Source organism: Branchiostoma floridae, chromosome 15, assembly GCF_000003815.2.
Source record: "Branchiostoma floridae strain S238N-H82 chromosome 15, Bfl_VNyyK, whole genome shotgun sequence".
NCBI lineage: Eukaryota > Metazoa > Chordata > Leptocardii > Amphioxiformes > Branchiostomatidae > Branchiostoma > Branchiostoma floridae.
Window position 1 is genome coordinate 5,559,616 of NC_049993.1, and position 25,778 is coordinate 5,585,393.

At 44.4% G+C, this 25,778-nt stretch overlaps 3 protein-coding genes across 5 annotated transcripts; 2 read left to right on the forward strand and 1 right to left on the reverse strand.

The window, feature by feature from the left end:
- Positions 1-928: 928 nt before the first annotated feature.
- Positions 929-21,846, forward strand: LOC118431848. Of its 3 annotated transcripts, XR_004833013.1 has the most exons (4): positions 1,298-1,442; positions 1,727-1,804; positions 2,117-2,217; positions 2,378-3,482. XR_004833013.1 is itself a non-coding variant. In XM_035843243.1 (2 exons), exons 1-2 carry the CDS (start codon positions 1,271-1,273, stop codon positions 20,641-20,643), a joined length of 2,331 nt encoding a protein of 776 aa, XP_035699136.1. In that variant the 5' UTR covers positions 929-1,270; the 3' UTR covers positions 20,644-21,846. The 3 variants fall into 3 exon arrangements, 1 of the variants encoding a protein (XP_035699136.1); XR_004833014.1 differs by lacking the exon at positions 1,727-1,804 and having other exon boundaries at positions 1,271-1,442; XM_035843243.1 differs by lacking the exons at positions 1,727-1,804; positions 2,117-2,217; positions 2,378-3,482 and adding an exon at positions 18,485-21,846 and having other exon boundaries at positions 929-1,442.
- Positions 10,796-13,627, forward strand: LOC118431850 (protein MGA2-like). The gene has a single exon (XM_035843246.1). The coding sequence runs from the start codon at positions 11,560-11,562 to the stop codon at positions 12,778-12,780; it is 1,221 nt and encodes a 406-aa protein (XP_035699139.1). The 5' UTR covers positions 10,796-11,559; the 3' UTR covers positions 12,781-13,627.
- LOC118431849 (ankycorbin-like) lies at positions 20,860-25,433 on the reverse strand. Its single transcript, XM_035843244.1, has one exon. The coding sequence runs from the start codon at positions 25,043-25,045 to the stop codon at positions 23,276-23,278; it is 1,770 nt and encodes a 589-aa protein (XP_035699137.1). The 5' UTR covers positions 25,046-25,433; the 3' UTR covers positions 20,860-23,275.
- Positions 25,434-25,778: the final 345 nt, after the last annotated feature.

A 25,778-nucleotide genomic window follows, 5' to 3' on the forward strand; every position in this document is an offset into this window, starting at 1 on the left:
CACAATACTTCCATCAAGGAGGTTAACCTCCTTGCTTCCATCCTTTCCTAACAAGCAGTCCTTGGCAATAGATGGCATCGTTAGTCTACAAATAACCTTTGCAGAGAAAGTTATCTGCCTCGAAAGTTCATCGCGTTTTAGACCGACAGGCAAATAACCTTTGCAGAGAAAGTTATCTGCCTCGAAAGTTCATCGCGTTTTAGACCGACAGACAATACAGTAGCATAAACAGGGCATAAACTTGACCTTTTCCATGCGACCCCTGGAACGTAGGGTCAAAGTTGATATGTATCATCCCTGATTGCATTATTAAGACCACGAAGCACAATATAACGGATTGTCGATCTAAAATACATTAGACTTTCCTGTTATCAATAACGCTCTTCTTTCAGCTTACGAAAGGTTTGGTTTGTGTATCATATAACGTCAATTTGAAGCTCTGTAACTTCTGTTATAAATGACGTAACAAAACAAACTCCGCTACGTGTTTTGTATGTGGCTGCAGTACTTCATTTAGTCGTATAGCGTCTCTTTTCAACCGTGTAGGTTGCAATACTTTGTATCCGACTAGAAATGAGCGTAGAAGGGTAAATAGTGTATTATTTCATTGTCTAAGCCCGTTTTTACGTCTTTTCCGGCTCGCAGAACATGTCTATTCTCTGCAGTATTGTTATTTCTTTGGTCAAGGTGAGAATTTTAAGAACCAAATATTTTAAAGCACATATTTCTTCTTATTTCCGTTAGACTTTCTTTCAGAAATCTCGTAATTCTTGGCGAGTCACATTTTCCGAGATTGATGTCCTGATTTTAGCGCAATCATAGGCGTAAGAAACTGAATTTAACATAAAGCGTTGCTCGGATTCCCCCATGCATAACTTCATGCCAGATCATTTGAAAACTAGATATTAATATTCTCATCACCTAGAGAACTAATCGTGGGCGGTTCTAGTGCGCATTCTTCTGACCAATGACACACCAGGATTCAGTTGTTCAATGGACCAATCGAAAACTAGTATTGCTTTTAGATACAATCAGCAGAGACAGCCAATCATGAAAGGTTCTGGGGGTGTATTTTTCAGACCAATGGCAGGCCAGGATTCCCTCAATGGACCAATGGCAGACCAGCAAGTGACAGGTGACAATATTTGCACCTGCGGCATGAGCACACCTTTGTTCGACAGGAGTCCATTGCTTTCATTCACGGTCGATTCCCCAACCAGTGAAGACCGTATCTCAGCTTCTCCTCACGGACAGCGCGCCTCAAGCCGAAATGTTTGGCCGCGGGAAGCCAAGAGCTAGAGGCAAGCGCCGAGGAAGAGTGCCAAGAGTTACCGTACCGTCCGCGGCAACATCCACGGCATCGCCATACAAGCCTTCAGGCCAGCCGGGAACCGTCAACAGAATCTCCCGGCTAATATACTTTGAGATTTGCTTTGTTAAAGGTTAGACGGACTGTTGGGTTGAGAATTGAACATAGTTACAGACTTGGCTCTATTTCCCTACTCACCAAACTGAAGTTAGGATTCGGCTGTTTTTTAACGTGTTTTCCCCAATTTTGTCAGGCTTTCTATTTTTTTTACCATTTTCTCCATGTCCGGACTTACCAGAAGCTTGTAACCGTCCCGTGCACAGCGTCCAGACTTTGCTATCTTACAGAAGATACAAGTCATATTTTCCCTTGCCATGGAACAAACTTTAACTTGCAATTGATGCATTTATCTCGCAGCCATGGGTGAGGGCGATGCGTGTGTACATGAAGCACTGTGAACAAAGACTCGACTGATGGCTGGGTCAGATCACCACGGTGAGTCGATCCTATGCAACTTGCTCCAACCTATCGTTACTACTTTGACACTTTGTTATATACATGTAAGCAGTACAAAGCTTTAAGCAAGACGACATAAGCTCGACTGTCGTTCTTGTAGCCTGTGATTTGACTTGATTGTCCGTCAGCGACACTGTACATGTTCGGTTGCAACTGAAAGTCATTGTCCGTCGGCGACTGAGAGTCATTTAATTGTCCGTCAGCGACACTTTCAGTTTGCAATCGGACATGTACAGTCACATTTCCGCTCACCATTGAACAACGTTGTGAAATTGTTTCAAATTCTTACAGCGGTGGGCCAGGAAGTGCATACTGTCCAGTCCCGTGTTGTATGCAGTCCTGAAGGACAACAAAAACTCGACTGTTGACTGGGTGCCATCGATATCGCCACTGTGAGTAGATCATATACAGCTTGCTCCAATCTAACGCTCACTTGTGTAGTAGCCATCTTTCTCCTTAAGCCAAACACTTAGCTGAAGTTATAACTGCAACAAGGCAAAACGTTAGTCTGGCTGTCTCGTTCTTATTGCCTGTGATTTGACTTTATTGCAGTGACAGAACCTGGGAAGGAGACATATCGAGCTCTCGGCAACTTCCACAATCCTGTGATCACCCGACACCAACTACGAGTACGTGATCTTCCTACTGTCGTATGTAATCAAGCCCGGATTACGATACCACGGAAAGCCCTGCCATGAGGACGTCTGGACCCAGTGGAAGTCGAGATTATTGTATTTTTTGTGAGGACACGTATGGCCATTTTCCGTATAGCATATAGTCATATCCTGCTTTGGTTGTACTGCCTTACTTGTACAGAAAGCCGTCTTATTCACGTAATATTCGGAGCGAGGTGACTACGAGGCGAGGCATAATACGTAAGGTAATACGGAACAACCACCCTCATACAAACCCTATTTTAGTACCCTTTTGTCAGCAACATCTTGAGTTATTCCAGTACAGAACTCTCGATGGCTGGCACAAAATTGTTGTTTTTGTTTCTATGTCTTTGAACTAAGTCTTTTGTTCTCACCTTAAGCCGTATTTAATTCCCATATTTTGCTTCCATTCTTGTACAAGAGTGGGAAACAGTTTAGAATTTAGCAAATGTTGACATTGCTGGTGTATTTGGTATTGAAGTAACTTGGGGTTTTTTGTACTTGGCGTCCTGTGGAAAGTTCGCTGCTGAAGGCTTAGGCTGACGTTCCGCCACTTCATATCGCGTTCTAACTCACATACACACACACATTAACACTAGCAGCACTCACACTAACACTGCACATTAACATCTAACAGTTGCACTTGGCACATTAACGCATACCACCATCACCCAGCACATATTAATACACTAACACTAGGAACAAATGTCTCAGCCTTAAAGAAAAAAGCAGCAAAATAACTTTCTACGGGTCTTCAAGCACGGAAGGCTTCAGGTTATCCCCACCAGTGCACTGACAATGTCAGCATTTACCAACTCTGAACTGTTCGCCACTTTTGTCCGAGAATGAAGGCGAACTACGTGAATACACGAGCTTTGGGAGCAAAGGTGTTATTTCAAATAGGCTCTTCTATATAGTTGTAATCTTTGCTAAAATGTCATCGACAGTTCTGTACTTTTAGCAATGATGTTGTGCAATATGTTTAAGTTAATGTGAGGCTATACTGTAAATGTATTTAATTTCGCGGGGATTTAATTTCGCGGTAGCGGGAAAAGGGACTTTTCGCGGTGGATTTAAGTTCGCGGTAACACCATAGACTGCAATCTAATATCATAATAGAAAAATTTTCGCGGTGGTTTTAAATTCGCGGTGAAGTGGTCACCGCGAAAACCGCGAACATAAATCCACCGCAAACATTTCTGCATTTACAGTATTGTTTTCCTAGCTGGTACGTGAACTGTCAAGTATCTCTAGCTAATATATATGGACAATGAATTTACCTAAAGATTTGTTCGTGGCCTTTGTAGAACTTTGTACCACTGTTGTAAGCCCGATCACGTAAATCGTGTTATTTGCATTGGTCTGGTTTACTTTTGTATCTAAACAAAAAAATTAATGTTGCTTTTATCCCAGATCACCTGGGTCACGTACTTCATGTATCCGATTCAAATGCTGCATACGTAAACATAGTGCAGATAGACGACGGCAGTCCAATATTGTTCTGATAACATCTAAGATTGTTTGTAGTCGCCAAACTTTGTTGTGTTGTCACACTGGAGTGACTGAAAATAAATAAATGTTCGTTTTGTGTCCATTCATTTACATCATAAGCAGTGAATAAAATTCTTTTGCTCTCATTTTGCCTTTGTATTTCTTGTGTTTTGCTTCATTCTCGCACAAGATTGGCCACGTTGTCCTAGAAAGACAGCAAAACCCTTGAATAAAAGTGCTTTGAGAGCAAAGGTATTTTTCGCTGAGAATTTGCTGCATATCTTTGATTATCATGATCAAATAAGTAAAATTGATCATAGATATCAACGATGCAGTTGTAATAGATATATCATTTGAGCCCCACTGCTAGCAACCTTGTAGGAAGTAGTGAAAGGTTGCTGCACTGTCAAGCTTGGTCGATATCATTTTGAATCCCAGAATTATTTGATTCGAAGCTTTAACGTTGTCCAAAATGCAGCCTATTTTCTACCGTGTATATTTCATGTACAGAATGTTTGCTGTATATCCTGATCAAAACAGTCATAAGGCTAGTAGTAGTAGGTTAGTCAGAATGGTCAAATACATTTTTGTTCTTACAGTATCAGTGTCATTGTTTGTCACTCTCAAAGCAGAGGTTAGGCTCCGGCTGTTTATTTTTAACGTTTTTTTAGTCGTTTTTTATCGGGCTTTCCATTTTGTATTTTGTTGTTGTGACACAGCAAGATATAATAAAAAAAAATAGAAAGCCCGATAAAAACGACTAAAAAAGTTAAAAAAAACAACCGGAGCCTAACCTCTGCTTGGAGAGTAATTGTTTGTTGCCTCAGTCTTTATTGTAAAGGTATGCTGTTCCAGTGCAAGTTTGTGCCAGACAATTACAATAAAACTAATTTTCTTTTGCGTTGTTCCCATAATCGATAACGTTATTCCAGGCTCTATTTCCAACATATGATCCGCATATTTCAGTGCATATTTATGTATCTGCATTGTACATTATTTTATATTTCATATCATAGCGTAAGATAGTGCCGTCAGAGACACTCTTTGGTCCCAATTGCAAGTCATATTTCCACTTGGCATCAAACACACGTTAACTCTAAGCTTTTGTTTCTTGCAGCGTTGGGTGACGAAGGTGATAGCAGGTGAGTACCAACTGACCCTGTTATGAAGCACAACAAAACGGTGAAATCGTAATAATGTGAGTAGATCATTCGCAACGTGCTAAAGATCGTCATGCGTTTTGGTATGTAGATATTCTAGGTGATGACGTACATGATTTGGTATTAGTTATGCAAATAAGCAGCTAATTAATTGCATTTCATGATAGCACTGCCAAACTTGTCATACATGCCCTCTTTGCTAATGATACTTCCCTTGAAAAAGCTGATATCATTTTGCGAAGCTATGAGGTTGTAGAACTCTAGTATTTTTTTATTGGTATACATATCAGTGAACAAGACACAGTGGTTATGTACTCTAGTACAGCTAATATCATCATCACTGGGACATTTGAAAATAAAATAGACAAAGGACAAAACAATGTGAGATAAAAAGCAATACTAGTTTTCGATTGGTCCATTGAACAACTGAATCCTGGTGTGTCATTGGTCAGAAGAATGCGCACTAGAACCCGGCCCACGATTAGTTCTCAAGGTGATGAGATTAATATCTGACAGTTTTCATTGGTCAAGGAAAAAGATCCGGCATGAGGTTCTGCATGGGGGAATCCGAACAACGCTTTATGTTAAATTCAGTCTATTGCGCCTATGATTGCGCTAAAATCAGGACATCAATCTAGGAAAATGTGACTCGCCAAGAATTACGAGATTTCTGAAAGAAAGTCTAACGGAAATAAGAAGAAATATTTCATTGTATGTGCTCATTAATTGCCCCAAGTTGATTAGGTTGATTACTGGAAAAGAAACGTTGGTTGCAGTTCTTCAGTCAGTTGTATGGTGTCTCTCCTTTTGCATGTGCCGAGTGGTCCCGCTACATCCTTTTATAAAGAATAATCTATATGTGGATACTAAGTGGGGCATAAACAATACAGCTGCATTATCCTAAGGTTCTCCAGATGATAGTGACTTTAAGTGCACGATTGAGATACATTTTCTGTTGTTTGCGAGAGTGACAATTTCACAGCATATATATATGAATGTTCAATGTTCAATGTTGTAAGTACATAAGATATTCCATACGTTGTGCCCGATGGAAGTATCTGAATGAAATTGTTTAACCCTTTGTAGTAACGTTTTGGTTTGGTTACCCCTGTATTCAGACGTGTCATTTTCGCCTCAATGATAACGTCCTCTATTGAGCGCTACCATCATCTGTAAAGACGGAAGGATGCCTACCAGTGGGCAAGCAATGCAATGCGCCATCGAGAGCTTACTGTTTTTATCGATGTCATTTCACTGTCGCCTAAATTCATGTTATTAGCAAATAGTCTGTAGCAACATTCTGGATTTGTTTCACATCGATGCATCATACACTATGTTCCTTCGAACATTGCATAACCTTCATCTATTGTTACTTCCACTACTAGTATATTACTGGTTGCCTTATACATTATAACGTTACCTAAGTTTGCCATACATTGTACCCGTTTTACAATTGTTGTGCAATAAACTTTGACTTGACTTGACTACATCTGGGAATACAACAGCATCCATTCAATAAACCGAGCAGCCAAGCAATCAATAAATCGAGCAGCCAATCAATCAATCAACCATGCTATACCATCCCTACCCCCTAGCCTCTACCAGGCTCCACCGAGGTCGTTGGAAAAATAGTAGAAATTGGCCAAATAAGACAGAAAACACGCCAGAGGAGTCAGATGGCCGAGGAGGACAGTTTGCGACCTAAGGCCGGCCAACACTTCTAGGCCTAGTCTTCCTGCTCGGAGCGCATCACAGATTCAGCGTCTGAGACGCTTTCTTCATCCTGTGACGCCGTCGAACCCCCATCTTCGGAACCAACGCACCGTGTCCCGTGTCGTGTTCAGATGACACGTCGGAGTCGTCAAAAACATTGCGCTCCCGGTAAGAGCCCGTCTCGGCATCAACGACGACTTCTCCCGAGGCAACACCTGACTTGTATCGATGTTTTCTTTCCAGATGACGCCCGATGTTGAACGCACGATCAAATTCCCGATCACAAACTTTGCAGACGTGAGGCATGCTTTTTTGTTCGGTGGACAGAAGGAGAATGATTAGATGTTGATGTGCACACATATATTTGTCGCGCATTTAAGTTTTAGGGACCGTACGTTTTACATCTTGTATGGTTCGTAACCTGACTAAAGTCTCGTACTCGACCATGCCGGAGTCTGGTAGAGACTACCTACTCGCCCTGCTGAAGGCACCCTCACATTCGTTCCTCACACAGTAAGCCTGACCTCCGGGCCAGACATAGTTTGGTACCAGTCACACAGAAATGATTTATGTTCCTTCAACAAAACTACTCGTTAAAACCTTTCAACAGAGCGCTAGCGCCACATTCCGGTAGAGTTTGGGACTGGCGAATCGTCGCCACAGGCTACATGTATTCCGGGCTACATGTGCCAAAGTCTCCCCGGTCGTTGCGCTTTGTGTAAAAGAATGTCCGACAAAAAAACAAAAACTTTAAAACGTTAACAAGATTGATCCGTTTATTTGAGAAATCACAGCCAGACAAGTAAACTGACGTTCAATCGTTTTAGAAAATGGCCGACACTAATAATTTAACCAGGTTAAGTCTGTTGGGAATCACTAGCTCAGAAACAATGTCTTCACAGGTACTACAAATTAATACATGTACTAGGTAGAAGAGGAATGTTTACAATCATTTTAAACCTTGAAGCATACATAGGCGTGATGTTGAGGTAATCTAGTTATTTTTGCCGGTGAGTAGCACCGGCTATGAGACGGGAGTAGCGGTTGCATGGATGCATGGATGGATGGATGGATCGGTCACTTTAACCAAATAGCCCTTCTATACGTACTATTGAGTAATCGAGCCAGCGTGGCCGAGCGGTCTACAGCACGGTACCTATCTTCCGTAGATCGTAGGTTCGAACCCCACTTGCTAATTTTTTTTTCTTTGTTAGACAAATCTCATGTAGTGTTTTTTTTAATATAAGAAAGACCAATTCAGTAATTCGATGTTTACAAACTCTTTTTTTCGTGTGATTTTGTTTAACATCCAGGCTTTTTCCAAAATACGCACCGGCCAGCTTTTTTTTTAGAAGCTTTCTTGTTTACTGTATTGTTGTAACGTTGTGTTCCAACCACTAGCCTCCATAGAAGGCTCTCTGGCCTTTTTTTCGTCTTATTTGGGCTCATAATACACTTTTGCTGGCCGCTTCTTTTTGTACTGGGTCACTTGTGCTACCGGCCCGTACCACAGGTTCAATAGAAAATGTCACTAGCCAGCTCCCTTCTAACAAATGATTGAATCCTGTTGTCATGGCAACACGCCATGTTTACATCAGCCCTAAGACCAGTATCCAATTCGCCCCCCCTCCTCAAATCAACTTAGAACAAGTTAGATGTCTTACAAGGAGTGATTGGTAGCTCATTTAAAGCCGTCATCAATCAAGTTATAGCATGTCAATATCTTTGTCTCCTAACGTGTGTACACAAAGAAAGTACATGTACATGTATGTTAACCTCCTCGGTACAAGACATCAATGCACATGGTTTTGAGTTTAGGAATCAGTGGTCAAGGACGTATAAATCAAAGATGTTCAAGCATGTTTTAAAACTGTTCTGCAACTAAAAAGCAATGTAAAAACTTGATGCAAAAGCGGTTTTGATCCGTTTCAAGATGGTATGAAGTTTTTAAAGCAGTCTGCGATCGGAATTTTCAATTTTGTGTTTTATTACCGGTAACGTGTCGAGTCCTGGTTGCTACCGTGTTGTTGGTGCCTGGTTCAATGGCAAGGGCGTGACAAAGTCGGCGCAGTGCACACAACAACTTGGAAACTTGTAACTAATCACAGAAATTTACATGGAAATATGAGGTTTTCGCACGGTCCACAAAATTTACGAAATGATCTAAACATTTCAGTTGATTATGACGTACAAAATCTACATCTTGGTTATCCTAAATTTTACACTCCAGGTCAATAGGTAAGCAATACGTAACTTGACTGTATGTTTGTTCGTTTGTTTATTCATTCAACTTGACTGAAATGATAATTTTCATCGAGTCAAATATGAATAGAAAAATGACAAAGCAGGCCTTTACCGGTATGTTTTGTAGGCCTCCCAAAACATAAAATATGAAGGCGCGACTATCATGAAATGTACACGTTAGCGACAATCTCCAAATATCAGCACGACAAATCCCTTGAGTGTACAGTTACTAATCATCTGTTTCCATCTTGTCATTCTTAGCTTGTGACACAACGTCACAAGGCAGACAAAGACACAACATAATCCTTCATTTTAAACTTCACACTATTCATTTAAACTCTTCAGTATTAGTACAATGTAGTACAATTCGACAACATCCGCGGTATTGAAGTCTCGTGAAGGAAGCCGGGCTTGAAGGGCTAGCAGTCTAAAAAACATCGTCATCCTATACGTATACCCTACTAAGACTTGTATGAGATTGGAGCGAAGTATTTTTGCTAACGCTAAACATTTTCTACATGTCGATCTTTGACAACAAAGCCTTTGTTTACAGAGGCCCGGAGCAGTGGTCAAATTAGCCATAATTTTTCCTTGGGGGGTCCCACAAATCAGGCTGTCTGAATTGTCCCAGCCGACAGTCGGTCACACCTGTTGGCAGCTCCTGACGGACGTTTAGAAATTAGAACGCGGTTTGACGGGATGTTTGTTTCTGGGACGGTGTTTACTTACTCTGGGCGTTTAGAAAGCTATTACTCTTCACATAGAACGTGTCTTTTCAATCCAGCATCCTCGACATTTTCTGAAGTACTGTAAATGCATTTAAGTTCGCGGGGATTTAATTTCGCGGTAGCAGGAAAAATGACTTTTCGCGGTGGATTTAATTTCACGGTAACACCATCTACTGCAGTCTAATACCTTAATAGAAAAATGTTCGCGGTGGATTTAATTTCGCGGTGAAGTGGTCGCCGAAAACCGCGAACATTAATCCACCTCGAACATTTCTGCATTTACAGTATGTCAGTTGGCCAGGGTAGGTTGGTATTGAATAGATATGACGATTTTTATAATTAGAGAAATTGAAGCCCACAATGACTGTAGGAAGCCAGCAAATACATGGATTCCAAACAAATATTTCATATCATAACAAAAGTGGTTCTAGTCCTAATTTGGATGCCATGTTAAATCAAGTGTGGTGAAGTGGACATACGAAGTGGTATTTCAGCTTTTTAATGAAAACACATTAACGAAAAGGCACACCACTGTGATTAGAAGTATCTCTCGGGAGAACTTATAATTAAGAGCCTCCGGGTTTGTACGGGTGCCCTTTCATATTGGGCTATGGCTTAATTACAGAGGTATGTTTCACTTGACTTAACACTACTCACTCGCTACTTTTCATTGGCGCTACTTTTCACTGGTTAAAAGGCGTATAACATGACGTATGACGTTATCACAATTCTTCAAGAACATTTGGGAAAGAAGCAATTCCGTACATCTTCGGATGTAGAAAGGTATTATTCTGTGGACTCTGTTCAAGGTATTCAAAGCCCACTTTTTCCCACCTCCCCAATGCAGGCAGTAAGATGGAAATCGAACAATGTATTGTGAGTGCATCTCACTGATTTTAATACATGAGGAGAAATCAGTGAAAGGTTATGAAATGCCCACACAAGGAGCTTGTTTACCGGTTTGCTACCGTCTTTATAAGGACTTGTTTGAACTCCTTCATGAGAGAGTAAGTCCTATAAGGAAAAGTCAAGAGTCTGTGGAGGCCTCTCCAGGACCTATAAAGAAAGCCGTAATTGGCTGATAAGGGTTTCCATAGAGCCGGGTATTATGCCATAAGCAGTTTTGAATAGGAGCTCTGGCAAATAACACCATCTCAAAGGTTCGATTGTTGTCTTCACAAGAAGTTAGTTTGAAACTTAAATTCTTTAAATGTTCTGCAAATGATATTTCGAACTAGAAACGAAATCTTAAAAGATCGTTGTCTACTAGTCTAAGACTATCTTGCGAAAATGTTTGATATACGGAATTGTTAATTCTTGTGAAAAATGATTATGAAGAAGTGATTTTGTCTGGCGAGAAACCCCGTAGGGAGCGTCCTTGGTGATACGTAGCAACGGCCGTGCGCGTTGGATTTCCGCCACCACGCCGCACAATGTGTGCAGGTTTGTTTAGTAAGACGAGGGCGCAAGGCCAAGACAAAGAACAGGTGATTGGATCTCTCTCTCACGGTGGCTACAAAATACCAGCTCTATTGGGTCTCATGGCAGGCCGGTAATTGAGCTGTTTTCTATGGGCCGGCCCTGACTGGATCAGACTACTGCAGACTCACTACTGCGTGACCCGTGGAGAGACCCGGGCGGACTCGGTTCAACTCCCAAACAACGTGCGTTTTGGCGTCAACAGCACAAGTCAAGGGCCGCTGTTTGGAAACACACGGCCGGCCGTGAGGGACACACGGGCCATGGGGATCCTCCACCGTGCCGTGCTGGACGGGCGGGTGCACCAGGTCAGGCTGCTCGTGTCCATCGGGGTGAGCCTGGAGGAGCGCGACCGGGGCGGGCTCACCCCGCTCATGCTCACCTGCTACGTCGACAAGGAGGAATCCGGACTCCGCATTGCCAGAATTCTGGCCCGTTCCGGAGCGTACTTGAACGTGGAAGACTCTGCCGGAATGAATGTTCTACACCACGCCTGTAAGGCCGGGAAATACGGCATCGTCGCCTTCCTACTCGACGAGGACGCTATGGTTACCAACAGTCCCGACAAGCTGGGCAACACCCCGCTGAACTATGCTGCTATCAACGGGAACCCTCAGTTGGTAAAACTATTGGTGAACAGTTTGACTCGGTACAGGGTTGATATTGATCATAGGAATAAGGAAGGCTTCACGGCGCTACTTCTAGCGACCAAGTACGGACACTACCAGGCCTCGCAGATTCTGTTACGGGAGGGCCGCGCTTCCACGAGAGTCCGGGACAACGAACACTTCATGAACCCGTCTGAGTGGGCGAAGAAGAGTCACAGCATCCACACCAGGTACATGCGACAAAAGACCGCCGCGACCCGACGCATCATGACCGGGAAGTTCGGGCCTCCCTCCGCGAGCGACAGCGACTCTTCCCGAAGCACGACGTCGTCTCTCTCCGCCTCTGATCGGTCCATCTCGCCGACGACTATCGCGCGTTCCGAGCGACTTTCGATGGCACCCTCACCGAGAAAAACTACCGCTGTTTCCTTAAGCTTCCCTCAGCTAAGACCCCAGCGATTTACAAGCCATAGCAACACCAACTCTTGTAGCTTCCAAGAACAGCACCTGCGGCCCTTATTGACGACAATACGACAAAGGAGCGCGAAGGAAGGTCGACCGTTTTCTTCAAGTACCATCGCCTCAAGTGCCAGCATTCCCTCAAGTTCGTCCTCTTCCGTGACCCTTATAGAAGCACCACCGGAGGAGGTGCGAGACGTGGAAAACAACCAATTAAGAACGATATTCCAGCTGTATGAGAAAGACTTGAGATGGAGACCCAAGTCTCTTCCTATTCCAACCATCTCACTAACGCCGCCCCCCTCCCCACGTCCGTTGCTGAACCCACAGCAGAGAGAGGGGTCGTTTGTGAGTGTCTTCACGGCGGGTACTGCCCTCACTACCGCCGGGTCAGGAGTGGGACTGACGGTGGAGTAAGGGCCAATTTGATGGCACTTAGACTCTCGAGAAACAGGTGCAAGGTTCAGAATCATTTACATAGATATGGTAAACATAGGACGTCTTTTCGTTCATCTTAATGTTTTTAATCGATTTACACAATCCTTAATTTCCTCAGTTTGTTTCATGATTAAAACATATGCTATAATTGTCTTGCGACGCTTACTCATACTAACTTCCTGTCTACATAAAAGAAAACTGCATGTGTTCTTATGTTACATCAAAAACTGTACATGTAAAGAATGGTTTTTCATTGTAATGAAATGACTCAGTGAACATGAAACGTTTTCTGTACACAGACTATTGTTTGGTGTGACTAGCTCCAGTGACAATGGGAGCTGCCACAAATTTGTTGATGTCAAAGTTAATCTCGTGTTATGAACAACTTACATGCTACGATTTACAGGTAAAATCTAAACACATATAAGTACTTGTGGAAATAGTTTCTGTGGATATACGTGGACTTGTATCAGCAATTTTTACCTGTTAAAGTGAACTTGATGTGAAATGTGGTACATGGCAAATATGTATGGATATATAGGTCTCAAATATGTGCATTGGATAGGTCTTATATCATGGACTAGTTGAAAGGTATTGTGGAAATAGATTTTGTATGGATGTTAAACTCATGATCTAAGCTCGAAAGACGTGATGTTCCTCAGGGAGTTGAAAATACTGAATGAACTGATTACAAATGTGCCAATCCTGAAAATGACATTTCGTAGCTTCGTGAATTATTCACGGGAAGAACCGTCCACTTTTCTGACTGCTTGCTGGCTTCAAAGCAAATCTGAGAAGATTAAAGAATAGATTTGTCACTGTCTAATGTCTTTGTCATGCTCTGTGTGATTGTACTACGTGTAGAACTCGTATCGCGTGGTTTTGTTATCTCTTGGGAGTACGTAGCTTAGGCCTAGTCTCTACCAGACTCCGACCTGGCCGTATAGTAATAGGGGACGTAACTCCAGTAGGAGTTAATTGCAGCGAACTGACCGGCGGGTGGATAGCTGGATAGACTGTAAAAAGTTAGTTAAAGTTAAAGTCCTTCCCGCGCCTGATGGCGCATAGGGCGGCGCCCATCTCCGTTTCATAAACCCTTGGGCCACACAACGCAATCACTACAGCAGGGGGCTAGTCCACTGGTAGTGGTGTGTGTTCAACTTCCATGCTCTTTCCCGAATGCCGAGTGCTAATCAGAGAAAGAAGCATGTACCATTTTTAAAGTCTTTGGTATGACTCGGCCGGGGATCGAACTCACGACCTACCGAATGCAAGGCGAACACTCTACCCACTTGGCCATTGCACCGGTTCAAACTGTAAAAGACTGACTGAAATCCCATAGCAACTTATTTGTCCCTATTTGGCCAAATTCTTCTCTTTTTCATTCAGCTGACACGTCTGCTTGGAATCTAGCTCAGACCGCGGTTACCGTCCTTGTAAGTCGTCGTGCGATTCTGATGTCGTAGGATTGTCGTTCGAGCACGCCACGAAACGACAAGGAACTATTACTGCCTTTTCCATTAAATGACAGTTGGATTCTATGCAACACATGCAACAACTATCTCCAAATATTGGTCTTAGTTCGATCGTACGTACGGATGTGACCGAGTCCTATAGGGGGCAGGATGTCTGAAAAGGTATTATTCTGTCATCCAAACGTTAACGTTCGTTTGACAAGTCATCTCATTTGTGTGTACTTATCCCCCACTATAGTATAACATTGCGACAAGGGCAAAGACAAATCGTAACCGTATGACCCACAGAAGGTGTGAAACTACCCAAAAACAGATTACACGTATCGAACATGTTTTTAGGTATGAAAAATTGGACGGCATTGTGTTCAATGTAGGGCTTAATCTTGGCAGTTTCCGATATCGGTAAAATAAAGAAGCCATTAAAAGGTAATTCCAGTCTGCAATGTTTTGACGTTGGCTAGGCTTGTCGGTTTGTTACAGTTACAAGTGGTTCTGCCTATATTCTCTTCTGAAAGGGTCAATGTCATCACCATGGAGACGGAATATGGATCACTTCTTGTCCACAGCACACATTAAAACACCAGAACGTACTCAGAGAATGAGTAAAAAAAAACTTTTGTTCCTTTCACAATGTCCTTTTCTGTGGTAAGAAAAACGACTTTTTTGTAGCAAGAACAAACGTGTGTCCCGAGTCGCTAATTGGAGCGGAACAGGTTCTGACGGCGGCCGGTCCGACACGGCTTTTGTACCGAGTGCGCCAGTGTTGTTCTACCAGGTGGATAATAGCGGGTATTACGTCTAAGGTGGTTTCTAATCTTTACAGTTTCGTGATATCTATCCCAACACGGTAATGATGGTCGATATGCAACACTTGGCATTAGCTTTACGGTATTGTGTGAGGAGCTAGCTGCATTTCACTGGATAGGGGGTATCAATGCATAGATTTGATGATACCCGATACAGGAATGAGGATTGGTAACGTTACTTAAGCCATATAAAGTTGCCAATATTGATGACACACGCGTTAAAGTTGCCTTCGTTATGAAATCTAAGTGGTCTGGAAGGTTGAACAAATGACTGAACAACACGAGTGTGCTATACAGAGCAATATTTTTTTTTTCTTCAAAATTTCTTTTTTGACTTAGGCATTCTATGACATTAGTATATATTTTCCAATATTTTGCTTTCAATTTACGACATATATATGCTATTTTTGCAGCTACTTTGTATGATTTATAGAATGGTTGAAAACGTTCTTTTAAGCGGTCGAAAATTGATGCGCGCGCGTATGTCACCCACATATTCAAATCAACATGGCCTAACTACGGAAGCAAGCGAACAGATTGAACCAGCGGTTACTATGAGGATGGTACACAGGCAATCAAAGTTTTTATCCATCAGGAAATGAACCCAGGACCCCCCCCCCCCAAAAAAATACAATGCATATCTTTAAGACAAACTCAGAGGTTTTGGATCGTCTCCAAGAGCAAGAAGCTATCAAATATGTTCCTGTGATGACATCGTTGCCAGGCAACAAGGGGCGAACACACGTCATGACGTCAGACGCAGCCTCCAGGCCAGTCCCCGGGTGGGCATGATATAATTACCACCCACAGTAGCAAAATATGATGGATTAGATTAGAAACAGCAGCGAAGGAACATTTTAAAAGTTGCAGGAAAAAGTTGTGATATATTTTTCCACGTCTTAATTATCATTTTCTCGTCGTCGACAATTGTTCTGATCTGTATGAAGTAAGAGTAAAGAGATTCGTAGATATATTGTGGAGAAGGAGACCTCAAGCCAACCGTTCACACTTACGCCACATCTTCAGAAAAGACGCTGGAGCCGCATGTTCCCCGTTTAGGAACTTTATTCGAACCGACACACAACAAGACGTCGCCACTGTTGCCAAGGCCTGCAGCGCTGAGACGCCAGAGCAAGAAGAGTCAGCAAAGCTGCAAGGGCATCGTCACACTAGAAACAACATTGGACTCTCCCCAGCGTCTTTTCTGAAGATGTGGCGTAAGTGTGAACGGTTGGCTTGAGGTCTCCTTCTCCACATATAAGAGCAAAGAGATTCAGTTAGACAGATTTCTCCCGGCGTTTTCCCAATTACGCAGTATATATATTACTTGTACTATGCAGCTAGCTGCTATGGTTATCGATGTTACGAAATCATAAAGCTAGTATCATAAGTCAGCCATATTTCTACAAAAAAATCCTGAAGTCACAATCTTGATAATGATTTTTTTTTTGTAGAGTCACCAGGTAACGTTGAAAAATAGAAACGCCCCAAAAGGCTCTTATGAATATTTTTTTCTGAAATAAACCGTCATCGCCGGAGGCCACAATAAGGACGTGAATATGATACAGAAAATCAGCATTCAACTTGCAGATACGTTGTTTTTCAACGCCTAATTAGATATCTCGAAAATCATAAAAATAATCTCATAGCTATTTCTTTCTATTGTCTTATTGACCTCAAAATACAACGTCCCACCGGAGGTTATGATATTAAGGTAAGGAGACGCGTGTTTCATAACAGAATATAAATATACAATATCGCTCCTGTAGCTACGGTCGCTATTTTGAAGCAGACGTCATCGGCAGACCAATCAAACCGCCCCAAATCACGCGTTTCTTGGAAATAATTTTTTCAGATCATATTTTACTGAGCCATCAGTCTTGCGTCAGTACGATTTTTGCTGTCGGACATGGCGCACGGTGCTGTGGTGTGCGCGCTCTGTGTGGTGATATTTCCCCTGGCCGTGTGGACCGCAGGGGCGACGGTTTGCCTGCGGGGCTGCCACAGGCGACCTTCCCGGAGCTGCGCAGTGGAAAATGCGGGGTTCTACAAGCTGTGGTGGGAGTTTCACCAACACGTGTTCACAGGCCCACACGGACTGAAAGGTACGCATGTAGACAAATATCAACATTTAACATATTCCCTCGAAAACTCTTGGATCTTAGATTTTCAAACAAGTTGTGCAAGTCTTCTTCAGACCAAGGTTTGTTTATGAGCATCATGAAACTCCGTCTGTCTCTTTAAGGATTAGGCCACACTGTCTTAGTTTTATGGATGACATCCTCTGGAGACCCCAAAACTAATGCCGGCGGGGTGAAAAAAAATGCTGCTGAACCACAGGTTCTTTCCCAGGCCTTAAATTCACCTCGGACTCCAATAAGACTGTAAGAGACAATCGTCGCTATTTCATTAATACATTTTTATTGATTTTCCTGGAACAAGGGCACTGTGGCTCCATGCCCTGACCGTGAGCCCCCTTACACTGGAGAGCAGATCTTCTGGGAAGCATAAAATCCTGGTAGACCAGGAAATCTATACACCTTTCTCACGCGGCGGCCATGATAGATTGAAGACGAGGTCAATGAGGCAAACAGACAAAACTTATTCCTAAAATCGGCTCCAATTTAGTTTTTCCCCTGACCACACAAATTTTCACAATATAAGAACATATAATAAGTATTATAACTAGTGTTATGCAGTGAAATATGTAGCAATTTAGACTCGCGTACTGATCCCATAGTCCCTTAAGAGATGCAAAATAAAAACATAATAATGCAAATATTTGACGGACATGAAGCCATTCTCTTATTGGTCAATTTCCTAATTTCCATGCTATCATTCGTTGAGCTGCTAATTATGATGGACAGTCTTTTGTTTGCCTCATTGAACTCGTTTTAGATCTACTAGTATCATGGCCGCCGCGCGAGAAAGGTGTATTGGGTGACATGTGACTACATTTTTGTAGAACAGGCGAAAATCAATGCGTGCGCGGATGTCATCCAGAAAATTAAGTCAGCGTGGTCTTATATTGTACATGGTGGCATGCACGTTTTTGTTAGCCTGGTAGCCAAACGTTTATAACGTTAGATCCCAAGTCTCTTATGTCCTCTGGAAATAGTATTTGCGGAGAGCACAGCGCTCTGGTACTGTGGTCACATGAACTGCCGCATATGACTACTGATGGCGAAATATCCAATTTTCTTGAACAACTGGGGCAGACTCATCGGGCGCCCTGTGCTTTGATTCGTTCCAGTCGTGCTTTTTTAAATTTCTTACTTAATGTCGCATGGTAATGCCTCATGTGACTTTTGTACATAAACATCAGCTGTGATTTGTATAGTACATGTTGAAATTTTGTCTCATATTTTCAATGTCATTTTTTTTCTTTATTTATAAACTTAGATGCGTTGGAAGCCAATCTGATGTGCACTGAGTGTCACAATGCCGGATCTACCAGCATCCCTCTCTGTCTGGAGGAAGAGCGATTCTTCTTGGTCAAAGGTCACAACTTCCGGTCCCTCTCGGATGACGTTCTTCAGCCCTTCCAACAGGTGAGCAGTCTCTCGTTCTTGGAGGCCAACGTCACGGACGTGAGTGCGGGAGCTCTCGCGAGACTTCAGCACCTCGAGTTTCTCGGAATTGTGGGCAGCAATTTACCCGTGCTAGAGCCAGGTAGTTTCTCCCTACCCGAAGCAAGATGGCTGTCTCTGAGACAGAACAAAATCCACACGATCGAGCCACGCGCTTTCGATGGTTCCCGCCACATAACCTTTCTGGATCTCCATGGCAACGACCTCCATGTCGTCATGACTGCTTCCTTCCGTGGTCTGACGTCACTGACCTCACTTGACCTTGACTTCAACAGGATCAAGCACGTCATGGCATGCGCCTTCGAATCCCTGCTGTCTCTTGAATCTCTGAGCCTTGAGAGCAACGAACTGAATGCACTGAAGAAACACTGGTTCTGCGGTCTCTCCCGCCTGGAAGTTCTCAACCTGGCAAAGAACAAGATCGCGGACATACATCAGGGTAGCTTCCAGGCGCTTCAGGCTCTGCGATCGCTCGACCTCTCCAGCAACAAACTGACCTACGTTCACGCCCATTGTTTTCACAACATGACGAGCCTCGAGAAGCTCTCCCTGGCGGATAATCGGATTATTGCAGGAGCAGATGGGTCGCTTACTGGATGGATGATGATGGTGGATCTGCGTCACAACCCCTTGAGGTGCACCTGCGCAAGCCCATGGCTTCATGGGCTCAGTTTCAACAACAGCAGTCGGCCCACCTGTGGGTACCCGCCCCTGTGGCGTGGCCAAAAACTCCCGGGCCACAATGTAACCTTGCCGTGTCCACTTGCAGCACTGTCCACCAGTCTGAAGGTGTCCGCCGTTCCCACATCGCTCTTATCAGCGCCTCCTGTCTCCTTCCACTATACCTACACCGCCACCTGTCGCCTGTACTGGGAACGACAACCCCAACTCGTGTGGATGATCGGGAACGACGAGAGCGTGGACCTGCCAAGCGGTCTGCTTCCTGGCCAGAAAACGACTGTCACGGTATCCGTGGCAACGTACAACGTCACAGCAACGGTGAAACACACCTTATCGCAGAAAGGTTGGTCCTGTCGACGATGTATCATGCTTAACTCCGGACAGCACATCGATGGCGCTGAGGGTATCAGTTCTATCAGCTACCTGGGCAAGACGGAAACCACGATACAAGTGCGCACTCATCGTGTCACTAGCTTGCCGGAGTGCGTCGCAATAACTGAAGACAAAAATTTTACCATTCCAACCGGCTCAACGTCCCAACAAACGATAACGACGGCCAAACCTTCACCACCTCCACCGACGACTGTCCGCCACCTGACAAACTCGGAGCAGACCTCACCAGAGCGCCTCCTGGTGACCACGCAACGACCGACAACTACATTATACGGCACAACAAGTGCACGTGCCAGAAAAGAGACACAAGACACAGACCAATCTTCAGGGAGTTTGTCGTGCGTCCTGATCGCCTTGTTGGCCTCAGCAGCGATGGGTTTACTGACCGGCATCCCTTCCCTGTGCGTCATGCACAGGCGCAGACGGCAGGATCGGCGTCGGAAGAGGATCTGGCAAGAGTCTCTGAGAGGAAGCCTTACCGTCAACAAGAAATACGCGGGGGCCGGGGGTAATGAAGAAACTGTTAATAACACTGAGAGCAACACAGAAAACGACCCTGACATTCTTACACCCAACCTGTACGAACATGCGCACGAATACGAGACGTGCCCATCACCACGGCCACTGCCACCACCTGTGACGTCCACACAACAGCGCCACCTCGCGGGTGGACAGCCAACGTCATACAGCACCCTCCAGGTCACCAACAGTGACTGCGGGATGTACAGAACGGAGGAGGATGGCGCCGTGCCCGCCGACCCGAATGCGCCGCCTCTGGAGGTGTACACGCCGAGTGACGTCGCTTTGGAAGACGTGGACGAAGGCTCTTCGGGAGGAGTCGAAAATGAGTCAACTTCCGGCAATGATAGCGAGGACACGTGTGAGGGAACCGCTTAACTGAAAATGCACGTATTTCTGGAGAAAACTGAAAAAGAAACCAAGCAATCCTACAGTTGACAAGAGTATCCCGACACGATGTTCTCGCGATCGCTAAGATCAAGGAGCCGTCTTAGAGAAAACTGTGCAGCACACTTAGGGTTGTGAGACGATTTTTCAATCACACCTCCTGGCAGAACATTTTCAAATGTTACTTTTCAGCACCTGTCTAAGTACAAACACTTACAAGCTTTTGCGGCCTTCCTTCCTTTCCTCCTCTTGCATTTCTTTCACACACTAAGACATTTAGAACTGTACACGTACTGTATACACCTGTGATGACGTGTTTCTTTTTTTATACCGTTTCCGGTGACTGAAAGTAAAACTGTTTCAAGAGGGAAACGCTCACTCAGCGTGTTATAGTACTTCACTACGGATGGTCGCTGGGGCAGCAACCGCCAGAACCTTTCCACGACAAGTTCCCGACAGTGTCGGACATTTCTTTAAGACGTGATCGTTATGGTCTAGATTCACTTACGATAGCAAGACAAAGCAATTATTTCCTGTTATGTACTTTCTTTTCCCTTGTAAATTCAGACGACTACTCGTATGAGCGGAATAAAACTTAGAATATATTACTCCTTTCGCATTAGAAGAGCGACATAGGTCGTAAAGAAAAACAACAACATTATAAAATAGTGACTTTTTTTATTACATTGATAAAATCATTTGGCATTGCGTCATATGAAAGATATGATTTGATACAAGAACAGATGCGTAGGAACCAAAAGTGAAAAAAAAATGACGAGTACTATAAATGTAAGAAAAATCCTATCAACACATTTTGTATGGCTTATGCAACAAAGCTTGATATTTTATAAAAATCAATCCATTGTCATCAAACATAAATGTAAATCATTTGATATTGATTTTTAAATAATGCTATATGAAAATTTGCATTGTCATTATATAATGTACGATGTATGATGTAAACTTGTTAAGACAGTGTGAGCCGCAAAATTACTGATACCATTGCACAAGAACTTAATCATCTTCACAAAAACTTTATCATATCTATCTTAACTATCTTAACTATGTCTTGTATACTCACTTACTAGTGTCTAGTATCTGAGGTTTACAAAACAAAACTTAATGTATAAATGTACCCATGTGAACTGGCACTTACAATTTGTACGAGTCATTAGTTGAAATAAATCTATGACGACATGTTTTGAATGACTAAGCGATGTCTTGTCTTAAGAATTTGAATAAGTGTTTGTTTTCCTTTGTGCCGAGCAAAGAAGTAAACAGCCCGGGTTATTTACCGTGTAAACAAACTGTTACCGACCATTAGAAACTTCTCGTCTTCAAAGAGGTGTTGAAAGATTTATGTGACAGAAACATCGAACACCTGGGCGGTGTTTTTTTACCTGTTCAAGGAACAAAAACCAGGTGTTCGTACCTGTGATAGATATATGGCAGGACACTTCGGCACAAACAAGGAAGTGTTGACTGTACAAGGCGCTGTGAAAACGTTCAAACAGGTGTGTTGCCTTTTGTGTGACCTCATGGACGTTGACCCCTCCCTGGATACCAAGTACAGCAAATCCAATAAGCTATATGGGGTGGATTTTATGGTAGATGCGTGCCGAATTGGGCTTTAACAGCGAGGCGCCATATGTTGGTAATGACAGAAATTTAAAGCCGCTGCAGGATTTTGACATGTATACGACTGTATTCAATACTGTCTATTGCCGCACACTTAATTAAACATTCTTTTTGAAAGGCTTTCCCGTAATATATTGGTGAAAAGTGTCGAATGAATACGTATGATATAGAAATGTTCCTACCCTCAACTGGACGATTTTCCAAATATCCCTATATCTTTTTGATCAAAATTTGCAACGATACAATAGCCGCGGTTTTATCAGAACAAACCAGGTGTGCCGAGGCGTGTTTTTCCGTAGCGTCGTTAAATGTTTGCCGGGACTGTTTGATCGGTCCCCCGCCTGTCATGCCCCGCTGGTTACCGTACATAAGTCTCACACAACACGGTCAGACGCTGCAACAACCCTCCGACTCCTTAACAACACAACAAAAGGGGACCTGGACTACAGAGCCTTGTTTGTATGAGAATGCCTTAAGCTTGGGGTTGTCGTTATTCCGTGCCGTCTGACTTTGTTAGTACAACACGTGAACTGTGACAAGCGGAATGTTCTAATTATCGGGGATAACACACAGCTTAGTTTCCCATTCGAACTGAGGAATGTCGGCCGTAAGCGGGTTGTTTAGCTGTAATGTGACGGGGCAACACGATGTTGTGACATAACATGGGATTTCAAATGATCTGTTGATATTTGTTTAACAAGAAAAGAAATGTAAGCGGGATTTCCGACTGATGAACCGAAAACTGACAGCCATTTCTCTTGAGTTTTCGTCCATGGGATAATTTGACATTTTAAGTAGTGTCATGCTAAATTGCACACGCTTCAATACAGCTCCAATAATATACGTATATCAGCAAAGCATAAAAAATAGAAACTATTCTATATCAACTATGTGATCTACCTGTAGCATATTTCACATCTGCCAAGACGTGTCATAGTGTTTAAGAAGTTCAGACGGTGTCTTCTCAATTTCTTGGGATGACTTCTTAATCTTCGATCTCTGTGACTGTGGACAGTCTTCTGGGTGTAGAGACGCCGTTATAGTACGACTCCGTGTCTGAGAACACGCTGTCTCCGTGAAGCAGCGCCTCGTCAGCGAGAGTCTGTAAGTGTTTCAGTGTCGCCTCAGTAAATCCAAACTGTACCGCCGCCTGTTCGTCTATATCTACGTTAGAATTGTTCCTGAGCAGGGCCGGGGCGGAGATACGCTTGTTTGTGGCGTCGTTCTTTGGAGGGCTCAGTGTCAGCTTGGGTGGGCTTACTGTCAACTTTTCTCTTGGAACTGAGTCGTTCCTGTTGTCCGTCTGTACAGAGATGGAACCTCGCTTGGGTTTCGCGAGCTTGGCAGGGTCGAGTCGGAAACTGTCACTTCTGTCACGGTTCTCCTTCGTCTCGTCATCCGAGTCTTTCGACCCTCTCTTCGACCTGGCGGACCTCGGCCTCCTGTTGTCGTCCGATGAGGACGCGTCAGGGTCGCGAGACCCGCGACGACTTGACAACGCTCTAGTATCTGTTCCATCTTTCGTACCCTTCCCTTCCAAGTCTTTCAGTTTAGCTGATAGAATAGTTGTTCTAACGGACATGGAGCCTCTCTTCTTAAACTTCTGTATGGCAGACAGTGGTTCTTCCTTTTCCTCCGGGAGCTCAATCGTTGGCACCACGGGAAGAGACCCTCGTTTCGTTCTGCTCAGCGTACCTCCCAGCAGAGATGCTCGGCGCTTGAATGAATCTTTCGCCGAGGTCCCGCCGGTCGATATGCCCTTCCTCCTGCCACGGTCTGACAGGGCGTCCGACTCGCTGTCACCGCTCTCGCTCGGCGGCGGGGTCGGCACCTTGGGCGGAGGGACCGCGCTTTTCCGGTACGACGGAGAGATTTGGACCTCAAGTACTCTGTACAGATCCTGCAGCTCAGTTCTCCAACTCGTCCGTGGCCTAATCGACCGCCAGTCAAAGCTACCAGAGGGGGAGGGGGTCGGGAGGTCGATACGGTTGGGCGCTGTCTTTGGTCGGAGGAGTAACATTGCGCTGGGCGGGCGGCTGCTCCCCGGCCTGATCCCGACGGGTTCTCGTGCCTTACTGGGTGCACTCTGCGCCCTCGACGGCGGTGTAGGCTTCTCGACAACGTCTCTAAAACAGTTTCTGTGTCTTAAGAATTTTGCCCTGTGCACCTTCACTAAGTTGTATTCCTCCTTACTCGTCAAAAGGTACGTCTCTTCCTTAGGTGTCGGTTCGACGTTTCCTTCCTTAATCAGGACGTCGATCACCCCTGAATGTCCATTTTTAGCCGCCTCCAGAAGCGGGGAAACCCCGGCCATGTCCCTGACATTGACCGGCTGGTCGTACCGCAGTAACCTCCCCACCAGTTTCCTCACAATGTCCGTCCTTCCTTTAGACGCGGCGTGAAACAAGGCCGTCCTTCCCTGCCGGTCTTTCCTGTTCAAGTCAAAGTCAGCAGCGCCAAGCAGAACGTCGACGAGCCCCTCAGATCCCGATGAACACGCGTAGCTGAGCGCGTTCCTCCCCGCCCTGTCCACAGGCCCGGCTCTAGCACCGTGTTCTAGTAGCATCTTAGCCATGCCAATACCAAGGTCTTGCCGGAGGCACAGGGCACAGCAGATGAGCGGCGTGCGGCCCTCCTGGTCCCGCCTGCTCACCGGCATGCCTCCCTCCTCCACCATCTCTCTCACCTGGCTGAACATCCCCTGAAGTATCGCCTCTTGTAGCGTAAGCTCCTCCACACGAGCCGCGTGCCCCATGGCTAGTCTGGTCGTCTGGCTCCCGGGAGGAAGTTCACGGCGTTTAACACGCTTCCCCGACCGTCAGTTCCTCATCGGTTCCGTCCCGGTTTCGGGTTTTAACCCCACCGTATGTCCGTGACGGCGTCTTCGGCCAGACGTCCACTACTCTCCCGTACAGAAAGTCATCCCAAGCGGTCCGTGTCACTCCCGTTTAGCCTCCTTCTCTAACACGATTAGCTGACGAGAAGAAAGGTCTCCGATCCACAAGTGTGCGGGAGTAGATATGTAATACCTGAGTGAATCATGCCCCTCTCAGTGCACATGACTGTTTCTCCAGGCACGGATTAGCCGCTTTACTCCGCCTGGCAAAATAACCGCGTTGCCCAGCAGCAGCCCTGCCCACTTGTCCCCACAGTTCTCTGTTTGCCGTCACACGCACTCCCAAACACCTGTGCCGGGTGAAAGAACTTGAGAGTGTTTGGAATGTACCATTCTGAAAGTGGGTGGGGCAATCATTTATAACAAATTTCTTGATAGTATTCTTTTCATGTGAAACTGATGAACACCTGTATGTAACACCTGCACACTTAACCTGTGTACAAGTTCTAATCCTAGCGAATTATAACTGTTAAAGGCTAGTTGTGCAAAGAAATGAAATCACAGTAGAGTAAAACTCAGGGCCCCCCGTGGTCGCAATGAACCAGTCCTCTTTTAGACGGAGGAAGCACGCTACGTGCTATCGGCGTCAGAA